Source organism: Malania oleifera, chromosome 9 (genome assembly GCF_029873635.1).
Source record: "Malania oleifera isolate guangnan ecotype guangnan chromosome 9, ASM2987363v1, whole genome shotgun sequence".
NCBI lineage: Eukaryota > Viridiplantae > Streptophyta > Magnoliopsida > Santalales > Ximeniaceae > Malania > Malania oleifera.
Genome location: NC_080425.1, coordinates 21,529,129 through 21,547,482, shown reverse-complemented (window position 1 = coordinate 21,547,482; position 18,354 = coordinate 21,529,129). Strand labels below are relative to the sequence as shown.

The following is an 18,354-nucleotide window of genomic DNA, read 5'->3' as shown; positions in this document are numbered from 1 at the left end:
TGTCCCGATTAGTTTTGATTGTTCTTCTTGTTTTTGGTGTGATTGCTGATTTGTGAGTGTTGAGATGGAATCTATGAATCCCAAAAATTTGTTTCCTACATTGCTGCCGCAAATAATGACTCAAAAGTTGGATGGAAAGAACTATGTTCAATGGTCTTAAGCTGTTCGGATTTATTTAGCAAGATTAGGGAAATCTGACCACTTGCTCCAATCTGAGTCTTCTGATGAAAAGAGAAAAGACATGTGGTTTCAGAAAGATTCTTTGACTGTTTCCCTTTTATGGAATTTGATGGAGCCACAGATTGAACGAATGTGTATGCATCTAAATACATGCAAGGAGATTTGGGATTATGTCAAACTTCTGTACTCCAGTAACATTACATGTATGTATGATTTATCCTAGGAGTACTTTCAGTTACTACAAGGAGATAGGAGTGTTGCAAAATATTTTGGAGAGATGAAGCGTATTCATGAGGAGCTAATGTCGTGCAACCTATAGCTGCCAACGTTCGTGAGATGTAGAAGCAGACGGAGCAGATGATAGTTCTTCGTGTTCTAGTAGGCTTGAGACTTGAGTTTGAGGCAGTTGGATCACAGATACTCAGTAGTGTGGAGCTGCCATCATTTGCTGCTTATTATCGTCTCCTTCATGCTTCCTTTAGCACGCATTCTCCTGTTCATGCATTTGGCTCAGAGAGGACAGCTTTTGCTACACGGAGTGATTCAAGTTCTCTACCAAGCAACCGCAAAAGTTATCACGATGGTTCAAGTAGTCGTAGTGGTAGAAGGAATAATCATGGTATTGAGCAGTGTTGGGATCTTCACAGTAGACCTTCACGTGATGCCAATGCAGCTACCACTAACTTCACACCTCTAGGGGCAGCCAATGCAGTCATAGGTTGTCATCGTCTGATGTTCATACTTCTCATGATGTTGATCCTCCTATTGCTGTTTGGAAAGGTAAACACACATGTACTCAACATCCCATTTCCAACTATGTTTCTTATTATTCCTTATCACCCTCCTATTATTGTTTTGTCACTGCTCTATCATCTACTACCCTTCCTAAATCTGGTTCAGAAGCCTTAGCCCATTCAAGATAGAGGGATGCTATGGTTGACGAGATGCTATGGAGGGATGCTATGCTTGGTACCTCTTTCTCCTGACAAGTATGTGGTTGGTTGTCGCTGGGTTTACATTGTGAAAGTCAACCCTAACGGTTCTATGGCTCGTCTTGTTGTTGAGGGATACACTTAGGTGTATGGTTTGGATTATTCTGATACTTTTCCTCCGGTTGTCAAACTTACATCAGTATGTCTGTTCATCTCCTTCGCTACTACTTGTCACTGGCCTTTGCATCAGTTTGATGTTAAAAAAGCCTTCTTACATGGTGACCTTGAGGAGGAGGTTTATATGGAGCAACCACCTGGGTTTGTTGCTCAAGGGGAGTCATGCTTAGTGTGTCGGCTCAAGAAGGATTTATATGGTTTAAAACAGTCTCCTAGAGCATGGTTGGTTGTTTCAGTGTTGTTGTACTTGAGATTGGTCTTTGACACTGTGCTGTAGAAGATTCTTTGTTTAATCGTCATACTTCATCGTGTAGGATCAGATGATATTGTTATTACAGGCGATGATGATAGAGGTATTTAGAGTCTCAAACTTTTTCTACAGACTAAGTTTCAGATCAAAGATTTGGGACCACTGAAATACTTCTCGGGTATAGAAGTATCGAGATCTCGTATCAGAATTGTTGTGTCATAAAGTAAGTATGTTCTTGATCTGTTAGATGAAACTTGCTTGTTGGGATCTAAACTGATTGATACACCCACGGATCCTAACATCAAGTTAATACTGGATATGGGTGATTTGCTACCAAATCCTAGACAATACCGGAGACTTGTTGGAAAGTTGAATTATCTCATTGTTACTTAACTGGATATATCTTTTGCAACAAATGTTGTGAGTCAATTTTTGGATTCTCCGAGGACAAGTCTTTGGGACGCAGTAATTCGCATTTTGAGATATCTCAAAGGTGCACCTGGGAGATGTCTTTTGTATCGTGATCAAGGTCACACTTATATCCATGGATATATAGATGCAGATTGGGCTGGAATGCCTTCTGATCGGAGATCCACCACCGGGTACTGTATCTTGGTTGGCGGTAATTTGATTTCTTGGAAAAGTAAGAAACAAACTATGGGGGCAAGGTCAAGTGCTGAATCAAAATAGAGAACTATGGCTCACACTACTTGTGAACTTGTCTGGTTGAAGAAGGTGTTATAAGAATTGGGTTTTCCGCATTCTTAGCCTATGAAGTTGATGTGTGATAATCAAGTTGCTCTTCATATTGCCTCCGACCCGGTCTTTCATGAGCGGTCAAAGCACATTGAAGTTGATTGCTACTTTGTTCGGGAGAAACTTGTGCAGAAGCTCATTACAACCACTTATGTGAAGTCGTACATGCAGCTTGCTGATTAGTTTACCAAAGCATTGGGGGGTCCTTGTATTAGATTAATTTGTAACAAGCTAGGAGCTTATGACATTTATGCTCTAGCTTGAGGGGGAGTGTTAGACGTTATATATGTCTTTTAGTATTATTATTGTTTAGTGTGTTAGTATGTTAATTAGTGAGAGTTAGCAAGGGTATTATTGTCCTTAGAATGTATTTAAATTTGTATTATAAATAGACGGAGAGACCTATCGTCAAGTTAGGTCATTCAATTTTAATCAAATCTTAACAATATGCAAGCTGGAGGAGAAATTAAAGATGTAATGCTTATAGTTAAGCAGGTTGGGTAAAATGGAGAAGTGCTTTGGGGTGTGTTGTGTGGTCATAGATATGCTATATGGATGAGAATGTTGGGCAAATGAGAAACTATATTGAAAAGCTAAAATTTCTAAAGTGAGAATGCTAAGGTGGATGAGTTACATTAGTATAATGTCGAAAGATAAATTAAGGAATGAACCTATCCACACGTTGTACCTTCTCTTCTTTCTATCTAATATACCTCTTTTGTTATCAAAAAAAAAAAAAAAAAAAAAAAAAAAGGAATGAACCTAGTCCTGGTAAGTTAGCATAGTAATAGATGATAAGGGAGAAGCAGCTGAGATGTGGCTTTGATGGTTTGGACACATGCAATGTAGGCCAAATAGTGCACGAGTGAGGAGGAGCATATCAATGCTCATTAGCAGTGAAGTCCCTCAAACCAGAAAGTGAGATTCTGATATAGTTACTATTAGTTGCAGTAGAAGGGGTAGGCATAGACCTAAAACATCTTGGAGTGGGATTGGAGTAAAAATTTAACTGCTCTTAAATAGTTGGCAGAAATTGCCCAAGGTCATGTAAATTGGATGAAATGAAATTGATTCATGTAGATGGGCTCATCTAACGGACTTTGGTTTATTGTTTGTTACTCTGAAGTAAAATTTCATTAAAGGGCAACAAAGGTATGCCACCCATGTACATACAGACAAAAGAAAAGAATGCACGCTGTAAGGTGTCAAAAAAGTTAAGAATTGTATTAGTGTCAATAAAGAACAAGCCACTAGTCCAGCTAGTTACAATAACAATCCATTTATCTTTGATAGCAAGGCGTAGCCTGATCCTTCGAAAACTCTTTTATTTTTTTCCCTCCACGCAAATCAAAAGATTGCAGGAGGAACAAGAGCCAAGGATTTCCTTCGTTCCTTACTTGAGCGAATGCCATTCCAAGCTCATAACTTTCCTTCCACCGCTCTGGCAGTAACCTGGTGTTGCCTGATCAGGCTTATCACCAAGTTCCAAAGATTTCTGGTCTAAGAGCAGTGCAAGAGGTTGTTCAAATGAGTCGGCATTTTCCATACAAAAAAAGAAGCTGTTGACAAGAGGCAGTCCCCATTTCTGCTGTTTGTCTGTGGTAAGAATCTTTCCTAGAGTTGCCTCCAACATAAAGAAGGCTGGAGGCTGCTGCTTTCCATATGGGCTTTCTGGGGAAGATGCGACTGGTTGCTGCCCAAGAAGTCCAAATTCTGTAGTAGGATCTGACTGTAAACTTGGCATTTTTATCCAGGATCTGCTTGGGTTCATTAAAAATTTTTCAATATTGAGTTTCGTACAAGCTACCATAGAACTCTGTAAGGTGGTGAATTTCCAAATCAAAGGCATTCCTTACCAAGGGAATGTTTCAGAAATCCCATGATCTCTAATTTGGAGGTGATTGCTGATAGGGCTTCTTTGTCGTTGGGCCAGACTGAATATGGAAGGGAATTTTGTGCCAAGGGGAGAATGGCTGCACCAAATGTCCTGCCAAAAGAGAATATTATCCCTATTCTCCACTTGGAAATTAATAAGAGAATTTTTCATGCCAACTTTTCCTCATGAATTTCGAAACTTAAACACCATAGGATCCTCTCCCATTTGTAGGGACCCAACCATTATGCTGAAGACCATTGAAGCAATGATTTCCCTCTTGGTCCTCCTTCATGAATCTTTAGAGCCATTTCCCGAGGAAGGCTTCATTGAAGGTAGAGATAGATTTTAGCCTTAATACTTCATCTCGAGTAGCTTGCGTTATAGTCCCCTATTTGATGAGACGGTTTGAAGTCCTCCCCCATGTTTCCTGTAGGAATCTGTTTTGTACTGCCTCCAAATCTTTTGGCAACTAAGCAAGGGATGGGGAAGAGGGACATCAAACGAGGAGATTTGATAGAGTGCTCTTGATGAGGGTAAGTCTTCGAAGTGATAATTCCTTTTGCAACCAACAAGTTTCGTAGCTAATATTTCTATGGCAGGTCTCAAACTTCATTGTCATTGGATTTGTCCCCAAGAGGGAGATCAAGGTAGGTACTAGGAAATACCACCAGCTTGCAGCCCAAAAAGTCCGTTAATGTTGTTCCCCACCGGAATAGTTTGGCTTTTTCCCAAACCCACTTCCAGACCCGAGACTGCTTCAAAGCTGAGGAGAATGCACCTTAAGTTGAGGATTGATGAGGTTTTACTTCGTAGAAAATGTGGGTGTCATCTGCCAAAAGAAGGTCAGAGATTTCCATTTCTCTTCCATTCTTTCTTGATGCTGAAACCTTTGAGAAGCCCTCCTCTTAAAGTTTTTCGACAAGAGACTAAATATCCATTACCACAAGAAACAATTAGGGAGAGAGGGGTTGACCTTGCCTTAAACCTCCAGAGGAGTGGAAAAAATCTGATTTGGCAGCTGTTGATGAGCACTGAAAAAGTTGGGGTAGTAACGTTGTGGGATCCATTTACACCAAAATTCTCAAAACCCATTCTCTTAACGATGTGAAGGAGAACATTCCAATTCCCATCATCAAAAGCCTATTCCATCAAGCTTGGATACCACCAACTCTCCACCCCCCGTTTTCCTTTCCTTGAAGTACAGATCCACAATTTCATTTGCAATTAGGGCTGCATCCATAATTTGCCTGCCTGCTACAAATGCATGTTGGTGCTGGCCAATGACTTCTGGGATTGCTTTGTTGAGCCTCCTATTGACAACTTCGGGTAGGATCACGTTGATACTACTGACAAGGCTGATAGGGTGGAAATACTCAATGGCACAAGCCTCTGTTTTCTTGGAATCAGGCAACAAAGGTGGTGGTTAATGCTGCTCACAAGCTGCCTGTTTTGTGGAAATTATAAAAATTCTGATTGTATCCTGCTTAAGGTCTCATTTTTCTTGATAAAATGCCAAAGTGAAAACATTGGGACCAGGTGCTCTGTCTCCATTGCTGTCCTTGACGGTTTGAAAAAAAATTCCTCATCAGTGGGCCTTTCAAGCCATTGCACTGTGGAAGGATTTAGAGTTCTAAACGTGTTGCAATTGACTGTTGGTCTCCAAGTCTCATATTCAATGTAAAGAGTCTTGTAAAAATCACAAATGTCCTATTTAATATGAATGAACCAACTCTAGCATATTTAATTCACTCTTAAGTTTTTTGTGGCATTGACAAATTCAGTGATTTTTCACTGCATGATTATTTAGCTTTCTTTTTGATGTTTGGTTTATTTATGTTTGACTTATTTTCTTTTAACTTTTCTAGGTGAGCAGGCTAAGTATATTGCTATTGGTACCAAATCGCCCGAGGAGGATTTGCAAGTTGAATCTTTGGAAACGGAAAAGATGGTTGGCAACTTGGCCAATTTTCAAGAGGTTTGCTTGAAATTATTTTTTGATGAATTATATTATATTTGTTAAAATTTCTTCTTTGCTAGATAATCATTTTTTTATTTATAATAAAAGAAGTTATATTAGATAGAGAAAGAGAAATTACAACAAATAGGACAAGAAGTCCACCCGGAAAAAATAAAAATAAAATGAAAAAATATAAAAATTAGAAATTGAGCAAGGAACCTTCTCTTCAATCCTTTTCCTTCATAATTCACCGAACTCTTCAAGTTAGCTGACAACCCTTAACTCTTTTTAGCTCTATTTTTACACCCATCAAAATGCATTTCATTTCCCCCAAGATCGCAAAACTTTAAATCCTATTTATCATGAGATTTTGAACTACAATATTTGTCCTTGAAAGCAGCTCCATTGGTGTTGGTAGTAGTCCTTGCATTGCCGCTCATTAACCAAATTGTTATTTTCAAATATAAGGACCCCCTCCAATCCTTCCAAAGGGGATGGACGTACATGTGATAAGTCCCGTAAAAATATCACTTGAATCAGATCATCCGATAGTAAGCTACCCTCACAATCAAACTCACTAAGACCATCGCTTTCATTATTTGATAAATCCCCCATTTCATTACCTCCTTTCCTTTGCTAACTCCATCACATGCTTGGCTTTCTTTTAGCATTTATGTCTTCCAGAATAACTAACTGTCCTTCTAAATTCCTCTTGAAAATCTTTGGCACTACCTCATTAGAGTGCTTTCTTACCTCATCAGAGTGCTTTCTTTCTTCATCAAACAATTTTTTCATACCTGCACCCTTCAACACAATCTTTCGACGAGTATAAACCTGGATCCCCGATCCCTTAGATCCCTTTGCCTTAAGGTCCGAGGCATCATATATCGTACCCAAAACACCATCACCTTTGTTACTGTTGCTTCTTTCTAATGAAGATGTCAAAGCCTCTTCGCCATGAAGAATTTGCTTAGAAACTGAGCATTGCAAGGTAGGGTTTGTACCAAGAAGATAACATACCTGTTAAGTCCCTTGTCTGCCTACACCAATTCATGGGAGAATTTTGTGATTGAAATGCATGAAACTTCTAATCTTCCTTAATTTGACCTCCAACTATTGGTAGATGTTGGTTCAGCTAAGAAGATCCTTTCATAACAACTTAAGTGCTCTCTTTTTAATCCATAACTTCCTTGGTCGTTAGAAACTCCATTAGAAGGATCCTCTTGGGCGCTATTTGAGATCTGAACAGTTCCTTGAGCATTTACACCAGCCTCTTCGGCCCTATCCATATATTCGAATAGTGGGCTTGTTTAAAGGAGTGATCCATCTAAGAATGACCCAACCCAGAAGAAGCCTCCTTTGTTTCCAAAGAATGGCCTCATTGGTTTTATTTAGACTATGGACTTGCTTAATAAGTTGGCCCCAACTTAGTTTAAAAAGAAATTGCTCTTTTTTCAATCACACGACCTAGGTCCAAGACGAAGACAAAACTTTTGGGTCCAATATTCTTTGCCTCATCTTTCCCAAGCCCAACCTTCAGTCGCCTCAGCTAGCTTCCAAGCTCCTTCTGGTGATGAAGCTCTAGGTTCCTTCAGGTTGAACTCACCCCCTACACAGAAGACATATTTTGTCTTTCCATACTCCACGCCTTAAATCCATGCTTGGACATGACTTTTATCGCCTTCACCTTCGGTAATCTTCCCTTCCATCATTGCCTGACTCCACGATCTAGGAGCCAAAAGGCTTGCTTCACCTTTGCCTCCAAATTTAGTGTCCATCTCACCAAAAGTATTTGTATAGCTTCGCTGTGCACCTATTATTTTAGCACCGCTAGGGATAAGCACAAAGAAGTTCTTACCTTTCCATCCTTATCCTGACTTATGAAATTTCCCCACCTTTGTCCACCTAAATGGCAACCAATACTTTATGTTCCTTGAACAAATCCTTCGATATCCCCTTTTCATTTAATTGAAGATTGATAAGCCATCAAAAAACCAGATCTCAGCCTATTTGGGAAGTCGTGCCCACCTATTATGAGAAATATTGTTCTCCAACACGAACAAATAAGGGGTATCCACACTTTGTCCAATCTAAGGTCGAAGGTCTTTCCTTCGATCTGAATTGCATGATTTTCAATCGTCTACTTTTGTTGAAGCCATAGCTCAATCCATGAGAGAGAAGGGGGAGTTTCGTGAGGAGCCATTGAAAAATATCGTGCAAGATGCAATCTAGATAAGAATTTTTTTCATCTTATATGCCTGTATGTAGATGTGGTAGGATAAATTTGTTGAAATGTTGGTAATTGGAAGATGTAATCACAATAATAGGTCTCTCTCTCTATTCATAGTTTATGCCAAGTTCATAACAATGATAATATTAGCTTTCTAACTCACGCTTACTAACACAAAAGCGGCACACAATAATGACACGATGTAATTGTAGAGGCTAGATGTCATATGCCCCTAGCTTGTTGCAAATGGAATTAGTTTGAGCGCCTCCAAAGACTTTAGTAAATAAATGAAGAAGTTGGAATTTAGAGTGACTTCACATAAGTTGTTCTAATGAGCTTCTGCCAAATTTTTATTTATACAAATCAATAATCAACTTCAATATGTTTTGTTCACTCATGGAAGAGTTAGTTGGCGGCAATATGAATGGTACAAGTATCATAATATATCAACTCCGTAGGTCGACAATGTGGAAAATCAAGTTCTTCTAACTATTCTTTAGTCAAATAAATTTATATATATTATGGGCCAATGCATGTATTCTAACTCTATGTTTAATCGAGCCACCACAGTTTGTTTCTTACTCTTCCAGAATATCATGTTACGGCGAACAAAAACACAATACTCGGTTGTGGATCTTCTATCAGAAGGTGATTTAGCCCTCCTTGAACATAAGTATGACCAAACCCTAATATAAGATACCTCTCCTTGGTGCTTCTTTGACATATCTCGAGATACAAATGGTTGCATCCTAGTGACTTGTTCTTGGAGAATAAAGGAACCTCACAACACTTGTTGTAAAAGATATACTGGGTTGAGTGACTGAGATAGTTCAACATTGCGACAAGTCTCCAATGTCTTCTGAGCCCACAAATCACTCACATCTAGTACTATCATGTTAGGGTTCATGGGTGCATTGACAAGTTTGTATCCCAAGAACCCAATCTTATCTAAAAGGTTTGGAACATATTTCCGTTGTGATAAAACAGTCCAATACGAGATTTATATACTTATATACCCAAGAAGTTTTTCAATGGCCCTAAATCCTTGGTTTGAAATTTAGTTTATATAAAATGTTTCAGGTGCTCTCTCCAGTAATCACAGTATCATCCATATACACAATGAATAGAACCCTAATGAAATGGAGAGTTATATGCTGTGCACCGATGAATACCAAACTCAGGTACTACATCACTGAATCAATCAAACTATGCTTTAGGATATTGCTTCAGGCCAGACAAGGATTTCTTAAGTTGATAGACTAATATTGACTCCCTTTGAGCAGCAAACCTAGGTGGTTGCTAAGGCCTCCTAAATGTCACAATGTAAGAAGAAATTCTTCACATTTAACTGATGCAGAGAGCAATGACACGTGGTGGCTAAAGAGATGAACAAATGGAGGCAAGTTTGGAGACTGGAGAATGTGTTAGAATAATCCAGACTACACACCTTAGTGTATCTCTCAACAACATGACATGAGCCATAAGATCATCTGGATTGACTTTTATGCATACCTAACATTCTAGCCATCTTATAAAACTTTCCTTTTAATTTAAGGGTATCCTATGATCACACAACACGCTTGATGCACTCCTCCATTTTACCCAACCTGTTTTAATTCTATGTACTACATCTTCTTTAATTTCCCCTTTATCTTGCATAATTGATCCAAGATATCTAAATCTATTAGTGGTGTTATTCTCTTGATTATCAAGTTTAATTTTCTCTCCGTTGCTACTCCTTTTAATTCTGAAATTACATTTCATATATTCTGTCTTATTCCTACTTATCCTAAACCCTTTAGACTCTAATGTGGCTCTTCAAAGTTTTAGCTTAGATTTCACTCTGCTCCTATTATCATCAATGAACATGAGATCATCTGCAAACAACATAAACCAAGGGATCTCAATTTTGGATATTTATAGTAAGTTCATCAATTACTAAAGTAAAAAGATAAGGATCAAAAGTAGAACCTTAATGTACACCTATTGTGATTGGAAATTATGTAGATTCCCCTCCTACAGTCCTAACGCTAGTCACTACTCTATCATACATATCCTTAATGAGGTCAATATATCTACTGCAAACCCCCTTCTTTTCTAAGATCCACCAAAGAACTACCCTAAGCACTCTATCTTATGCTTTCTTTAGGTCAATAAAGACCATATGCAAGTCCCTCTACTTTTTCCTAAACTTCTCCATTAAACTTCTTAAAACATAAATAGCTTCTGTTGTTGATCTCCCAGGCATAAAATCAAATTCATTTTCTGAAATCTTTGTTTCTAGTCTTATTCTATGTTCAATTACCCTTTCCCATAATTTTATCGTATGACTCATAATCTTAATTCCATGATAGTTATTACAGTTTTGAATATCGCCTTTGTTTTTGTACAAAGGTACTAATGTACTAAATTTCATTTATATATACTAAATATTTTTGATATCATTATAACTTTTTATCTCTAAATCGTGCATTATTATATCTATTAGTAGTTTATAAAGTTCCAAGTAAGAATTCCATGCTTACTGCATTTTCCCATCATTTCATAAAGTAGAAATCAAAATTGACATCAACATAAGAAGCTATTGAATTTCTGTACTTCTGGAGCCTCAAAATTTTAATTGAAATTGAAATTTAAGATCCTGAAGACATTCATGAAGAGTTATGAACATGCAACTGATCCATCCCTCCTAGAGATACTCTACTGCTGAATCCTAGTTTTAACAAGCAACTGATCCATCCCTTCTGTCAATTGCGTATCATTGTGGCAAGATCTCCTTAGCTGTTAGAATCACACGTGCAGTGGCCTTTGCTCCTTGCTACTTCAGTGTTCCCATCTCAGCGACTCTCACTTGACTGAGACTGCTTTGAACTAGATTCCTCTGCATTGATTCTTTGCTGGTGTCCCCATCAGCGACAGACTTTGGTTCATTCCCAACAGAGTCATCGTCTTTGATAGTGTTTGTCAGAGATGGTACTGCATCCCCACCAAAGTTGACTTTCATGATAGTCATCAGCAGGGCTTGGCGAGCCTCCTACCATAACTTTGGGAGGTTCTTGTACATCTTGCCTGGCTGTTTTTGTTTACTTGCTGTCTGTGCTGCTTTGGTCACTTGCTGGTTGTTCGTGCTCTCTTGCCTATTGGTACGCACTTTTCTGGTTGCCTAGTCGTACATGGGTATGGGGGAAGGGGAGGAGATAGATGGACATGGTATTGCAAATATTGAGAGGAAAATTTTCAATGCTAATTGCTTGGACAGTTAAGCTTTCAGGTTGTCTGAATTTTCAGGGAGATTCTTCTATTATATCTTGCTGAAAAAGGAGTTCTTATGGATCTTGAGATCCTTGGGGTGGTTTCTTTGGGACCATTAGGGTCATTGAATGTGCAAACGGGGGATTCTCTTTTACATAGAGAGGGAGGCAGGATTCATATAGAACTGAAGAGTAACGAGAGGGGTAGGCTTATCTGTATTGAGAAGCGATCTCCTAGAGGTCGAAGGCAAGCATTCTGTGTCCCAGAAGGGAATCAGAGTGAAGGATGGCACAAGTTTTTAAAAAGCCTTTATGAAGCTGACTATTGACTTTGATGGATACCACATTATGAGATGTGCAGTTGTGGCTCCATGAATATTTTTCATCAGGAGCAGAACATAGTGAAACAGAATGTTCTTCAGAGGCTCTTGAATAGTTGATCATTCTTGTTTAAGAGCACCGGATAAAGGGAAGAAGAATTAATGAGCAATTAGGGAGAAACTTCTTCCCTATCGATGGTAGTGGGGACAGCAAACTTGGGCATTTAAATAATGGGCTGAGAAGGGCAGTTTGTAGATGGGCTGAGGAGGGTAAAATTAACGTGGTATCAAATCCTATTAAGGAGGAGATTTGAGAACTTCAATTTGTAAGAAAATGAGACCTAATGAACTTAATGATGCTGGTATCCTTCCTAGTGGTTAGATGAGTAAGCTCAATGGATTGGAGTTTGGGGGGGGGGGGTGGCTAGAAAGGGAGGGCAAACAAAGCTCTCAAGGAAAATTGAAGGGAGAGGTCTTAAGGACATAGTACTTGGAAGATTCGAAGGCAATGTAGGAGAATTTGAGAAATGCATTGCTTGGCATCGATTCACAACTATCTTTTGATTAAGCCGACGGGACATCAGAAACAGAGCCAGAGATTCCTGAAAGTGGGGGGAGGGGGAGGGGAGGTATCTGATATGAAAGATGACTTGAGTAGGTTTTATGATTCTGAGAAGGAATTGTTGGTGGATCAATTGAGAGCTGATTTAGCCTTGTATGAAGAGGAAGCCTTGGCTTAACTTACAGAGGAAAGCTCCAAAGGAGAGGGACTGGAAGCTTTAGGGTAGAGAGATGAACCTTCGCAAAACACAACTATATGGGGAAGAGTGTATTCTATTGTTTTCTAAAATTGTGCAAGGGGGTACTAATGATATTAAACACAATTTAAACTAGATGAAAGAATTGATAAATAGGGGTCTTTGTCCCTTCCCTAGTCCCTGAGCCTAATTCTGATGTGGTGGACTTTGTTGGTACTCATTTGGTAAAAGGGGTGTGGGTATTGATGAAGTGGCAGTTTTTTTTTGTGGTTGGTCTAAACTCGTCCAAATTTTCAAAAGTTATTCTTCCCTTTGTTGTTCAATCAATTATTTCTTCGACCACTTTATGCCACTGGGAGTGTTCTTTTGGGGATAGCTCTTCTGCTATTGGCCTAGGGAGTAGTGAGAGAGACATTCCAAATCCAAATAAACTCCTTGAGGACCTGTGTTTGAAATTAGTTAGTCTAGTAGTGATCGAGATGAAATTGCCAATGAGTCCCAGAACGTATGAGTGAGGAAACAAAAGGTGCAGAAAGAACTTAAGAGTATGGTTTCTTCTATTAACTATTAGGGGAGGGAAGGGAGTTGGAAAGGGAGGAAAATGAGTGAAATTATGAAAATTGTCAGTTGGAATGTTAGAGGGTTGATAGATTTTAGAAAGAGGGGGTTAATAAAAGATATCCTTATAATAGTCCCCCGATATGGTTTTGATTTAGATCAAACTTGAGAATGTTTATGGGGAGGGTTGCTAGAGGGAATATGAAGGGCGCAATAAGGACTAGGCCTTCGTACCTTCTCAAGGGTCAGTGGCTAGTATTTTGGTGATGTGGGATACTCGCTCAATTGTTAAAGTGGATAGTCTAGTAGGTTTTCTCTCCCTTTTTGTTTTAGTAGATGTGAGAGGCCAAGGTCATTGGTGGGTTTTGTTGGTGTATGGTCCTTCTAGACCAACCCTTAGGAGCTTATTTTGGGATGAACTTGGTTATGTGTATGGGTTTTCTGCTCCTAATTGGATTGTGGGAGGTGATCCTAATGCGGAGAACTTTCCCCTAGAGAAGAAAGGAGGTGATAGAGTTACTGCTACTATGTTGAGTTTTGACTCCTTTAGTAGGGAGTGTGGTTTGAGAGACATTCCTCTTAATAATGTTTATTTTACGTGGTCTGTTGGTGGGGCTAGAGTGGTGGCGAGTAGGCCTGATAGGCTCCTTTTTTATATATATATTTAATGAAGTGGGAGGACGAGTTCCGTTATCTCCTCTCAATTTATTTTACCTAGGCCCATGTCTGAATACTTTCCCATATTTTTGGAATCAAGGAAGGTAGCTCGGAGACGTACTTTGTTTAGGTTTGAAAATATGTGTTTGGATCACAATTCCTTTCAGCCCTTAGTCAGGAATTCTTGGAATGAGGATGTGAAGAGGGTTTGGGAGGGCTTTAGATTCATGAAAAAACTAAAAGGTTAAAGGAGAAGTTGAAAGATTGGTATAGAAGGTGTTTAGAGACTTGAGGTTTGGAAAGGTTAGTATCTTAGGAGAGTTGGTTGAGTTAGATATGAAGGAAGAAGTTAATATTCTATTGGGGGAGGAAGAGATGAGAATTGAAGAATGAATTAGAAGAGGTGATTTTCAAAGAAATGAGAAGTTCTAGGAAAAATACAAAGTTTAAATGGATCAGATATGGTGATTGTAATTCTAGATTTTTCATAGGATAACTATAGGGAAAATGAGGAAGAATTTGATCAGGGAGTTGGAAGTGGATAGGGAGAGAAGGGGGGGGGGGGGGGGGTAATAATATCCAATTAGAGTCAAATTGTTGCTAAAATCACCAAGTTCTATTTTAATTTGTATTTTGAGGAGGATGATAGTGGACCTATGGTTGAATGATTAGAGTGGGACCCTTTATTTGGTGAGGAGGTGGTTTGGTTGGAAAGACCTTTTGAGGAAGAAGAAGTGAGGGCCATGGTTTTTGGGATGGAGAGGGATAGAGCTCCAGGACTTGACGATTTTAATATAGCCTTCTTCCAAGATTGTTGAAAGGTGGTTAAGGATGTTTTGTTTACATGAATGGGATTTTAAGAAAGAGTATCAATTCCACTTGCATAACTTTACTACTCTAGTGTTGAAGAAGAATAAATCTATTAAGATTTCAGACTTTATATCTATTAGCTTAGTTTCCAAATTTTATAAAATCATAACTATAGTGTTAGCTAATAGGCTTAGTACGGTGCTTGATAGGACGATTTCTAAGGCTCAAAGTGGATTTTTGGGGGGTAGGCAAATTGTGGATGCCATTTTGGTTGCTAATGAGGTTGTGGAGGATATTTGGAGAAGGAAGAAGAAGGGTATCATCTTTAAGTTGGATTCTGAGAATGCTCATAATAGAGTGAATCGGAAGTTTGTGGATAAGACAATAAGATCTTTGTGAAGAAGGGGTTTGGCGAGAGATAGTGACATGTGAGTAAAGGTTGTTTGCATAGTGTGATCTACTCAGTCTTAGTGAATGGCGAGTCTAAATCTTGGTTTAAGGCTATGAGAGGGATTAGGCAAGGGGACCCTCTTTCCCTGTTTTTGTTTGTTTTAGTGGCTGATTCTTTGAGTAGAATGGTGGATAGGGTAGTAAATGGAGGTTTAGTGAAAGGCTTGGAAGTGGGGAGAGAGGGGGTCAAGGTTTCGCACCTTTAGTTTGTCGATGATACTATATTTTTTTTGTAGGATCATAGATCATCTTTAAGAATATTTTGGGTCTCCTTCACCATTTCAAGAAGGTTTTTAGTCTTAAGATTAACATGAGAAAAGCTGTTCGCAACTATCAATATTTTTGTTGAGAGTGTTAGGAAGCTACCTGTGGAGGTGGGGTGTAGTGTTTTGGATTGGCCGCTGTCCTATATTGAGGTTCCTTTGTCAGGTGACCTAGATTTGCTAGCTTTTGGGATCCTATTGTGGAAAGGGTTTCTAAGAGACTGGATGGGTGGAAAGGCACTTTTTTTTTTTTGTCTTGGTGGTGGAATCACTTTAATCTAGGCCTGTCTTTCTATTATCCCTTTATAGTTTCTTTCAATTTTCAAGATTCTGGTGGGGGTTGCTAATAAGATGAAGAAGATAATAAGGGATTTCTTGTGGTTGGGGGTAGGGGGTATTAGGGATTAGTTGGTAAGTTGAGGAGTGGTGGGTAGGTCTAAACTAGAGGGTGGTCTGGGTATTGGAAATCTATTCTGATGTCTAAAAAGACAGCTGTTTTGTCGTAATGGCTTTAGTGGTTTCCGCTAGAGATTTTCTTCTTTTGGTATTTGGTTGTTGTTTTGTTTTTTTTTGATAATAAAAGAACGTATATTAGTTTGAGAAAGAGAAGTTACAACCTTAGGGGACAAGAGGTCCATGTGAAAAAAAATAAAAAAACAGAAACAAAACAAAAAGTAATAATAAAGATGAAAATAAAAAATAAAAAATAAAAAATCAGACTAAAAAACAAAAAAAACCGAAAAGTACTCCTATCCAAGAAAACTCTGTGGCATTTGGTTGTTAAAAGCAAGTATGGATTAGAAGAGAATGGGTGGGATACTAATTTGAGATTTAGACGTTTTTTAGAGAGTCTGTGGAAAGCTATCTCTCAAAGTTACCCCCTCTTCATTCCCCATATTAAATTACTGTTGGGAAGGGGTAGTAGTATCCATTTTTGGAAAGATCCTTGGTTAGCAAATGTAGTTTTGTCCTCCTCTTTTCCATGCTTTTTTTGCCTAAGCTCAGGGCAAGATGAGTCCATTTCTTCTTTTGCTGTTGATTCAGGTTGTCCTTCACCTTCTTGGGATTTCCACTTCCTTAGATCATTAATTGATAGACAGATGCTAGAGCTATCCTCTTTGCTAGTCTTGTTGAAAAACTATTGTTTTTCTTTAGAGTATAGGCGGTCTTGGTCTCTGGATATTTTGGGGGTTTATTCGTGCAAATATTTTTGTGATTTTTTGAATAGATCTAATTTATCTTTTCCCCTTTATAGGTCCATTTGGAAGGCCGAAGTTCCCTTTAAAATTAAGGCTTTTATCTGGTTGGTTGCACAGTTGCACTTGATAGAATTAATACCAATAACTTGCTGCTGGTTAGGAGACCTTTGAAGGCTGTATCTCCAGACTTATGTAACCTCTTCTTTAATTGCTCAGAATCATTATCACATTTGTTCAATCATTGTGACTATGGATAAATTATTTGGTATTTTAGGTGAATGTTGGGTGAGTTCTAAAACAGTGGAGGATTTTTTGGCAGTGTCTTTTACTGGATTTGACAGGAAAAAGGAAAGGGCAGTGTTTTGGAAATGTGTTTTTTTTGCAGTCTTTTAGGGGTTTGTGGATGGAGCGTAACGTGTGCATTTTTCTAGGGAAGAAGTCATCTCCGTTGCTGGTTTGGGAAAAGATACATTATTTGGCTTCTCTTTGGTGTGTGGGACAAGGGAATTTTGAAGGGGGGGGGGGGGGGGTGAGCTTTTCTGATATTCAGCAGGATTGGCGTTTTGTGTTGGAGTTGGAGTGTTAGTTTGAGCTGGTTTTTTTCCCTTTTCATTAGTCTTTAGGTTGTTCCTTCGTGTTTTTTATTTGGATTTTCTAGACTTTGTTAAGATGTCTTATTCTCCTAGCTGTATATTCTTAGTCTATTAATGAATTCTTCTTTTATTATAAGAATAACAAATAGATCTGAGGCGCACACGAAAAATAATTGAACCCAAAATATTGATGATCGATCAAGTTCTTGACTCTACATGGACCTGAAATATCTGTGGATGGATAAGAAAAAACAATGATTTACTATGAGAATCCAAAACAATGATTTACTATTAAAATATGTCCTAACATGCTTTCTAGACACAGTACACTCAACAAACGAACTTAGGAAAGACATGTAGTGTTTGACAGGATGGATAACCCAGCATGTCTTTGATAAAGAGAAACACCATAAATAGAAATTGAGGAATGAGAACTGGATCTACCACCACCATGATCAAAATAGTACAAGCTGTCTTCAAACTCTCCACAAATCCTCTTCTTATTTAAATAACACAATGAAAAGGAAAGAAGATCACAAAAAAATTATGAGATTTAGTTAATTGAATAACTAATAACAGGTTCAAGGGAAATTTAGGCACATATAGCTCAGAAAAAAGCAGCTTGGAAGGAAACGGAAGAATATTGCCACACCCAATATAGCTGTGAAGGGTAGTCTTAGAGTGTAAAGTAGTGGGTTTCAAGGACTGAAATAAATCATGAATATATGTGCAATAGAATAAATAATCTAGGTTGAAGGGATGAAGAGGCAAAAGGTGCACTTGAATGGCCATAGTAGCATTAGATATAGAAGACTGAGTTTGGAGTTGTTGAACCATGTGGAGATGATTGTTGAACTCCTCTCAAGACATGGTAGATGATGTACCTAACTCCTAGTTGGCGTGGCCAGGTGCACTTGAAGCTTCAAGTTTCAATGGTCGGATTACCCTCAACAAGAGACTTATTGGCCCAAGTTGGTTTCCCATGGTGATCCATCAGCAATAAACAATATGGTTTCCTTGCCTCCTCCAATGCTTCCAACTTAGCATGGTTGGAGGCACATAGGCAATGCTGACCGTGGATGAACTATCATAAAAAAAGCTTGAATCAGACTGAGAACCATCTTTGGTGATCCATTG

At 38.6% G+C, this 18,354-nt stretch overlaps 1 protein-coding gene across 1 annotated transcript in view; it reads left to right on the top strand.

Annotated features, from left to right (window-relative positions):
• The window catches only part of LOC131163384 (transcription initiation factor TFIID subunit 1-like), a 105,596-nt gene that overhangs the window by 35,578 nt on the left and 51,664 nt on the right, over positions 1 to 18,354 (top strand). Inside the window, exon 7 of the mRNA XM_058119979.1 lies at positions 6,037 to 6,146. Within this exon, the coding sequence (XP_057975962.1) occupies positions 6,037 to 6,146 (110 nt within the window). The remainder of the gene's footprint in view (positions 1 to 6,036; positions 6,147 to 18,354) is intronic.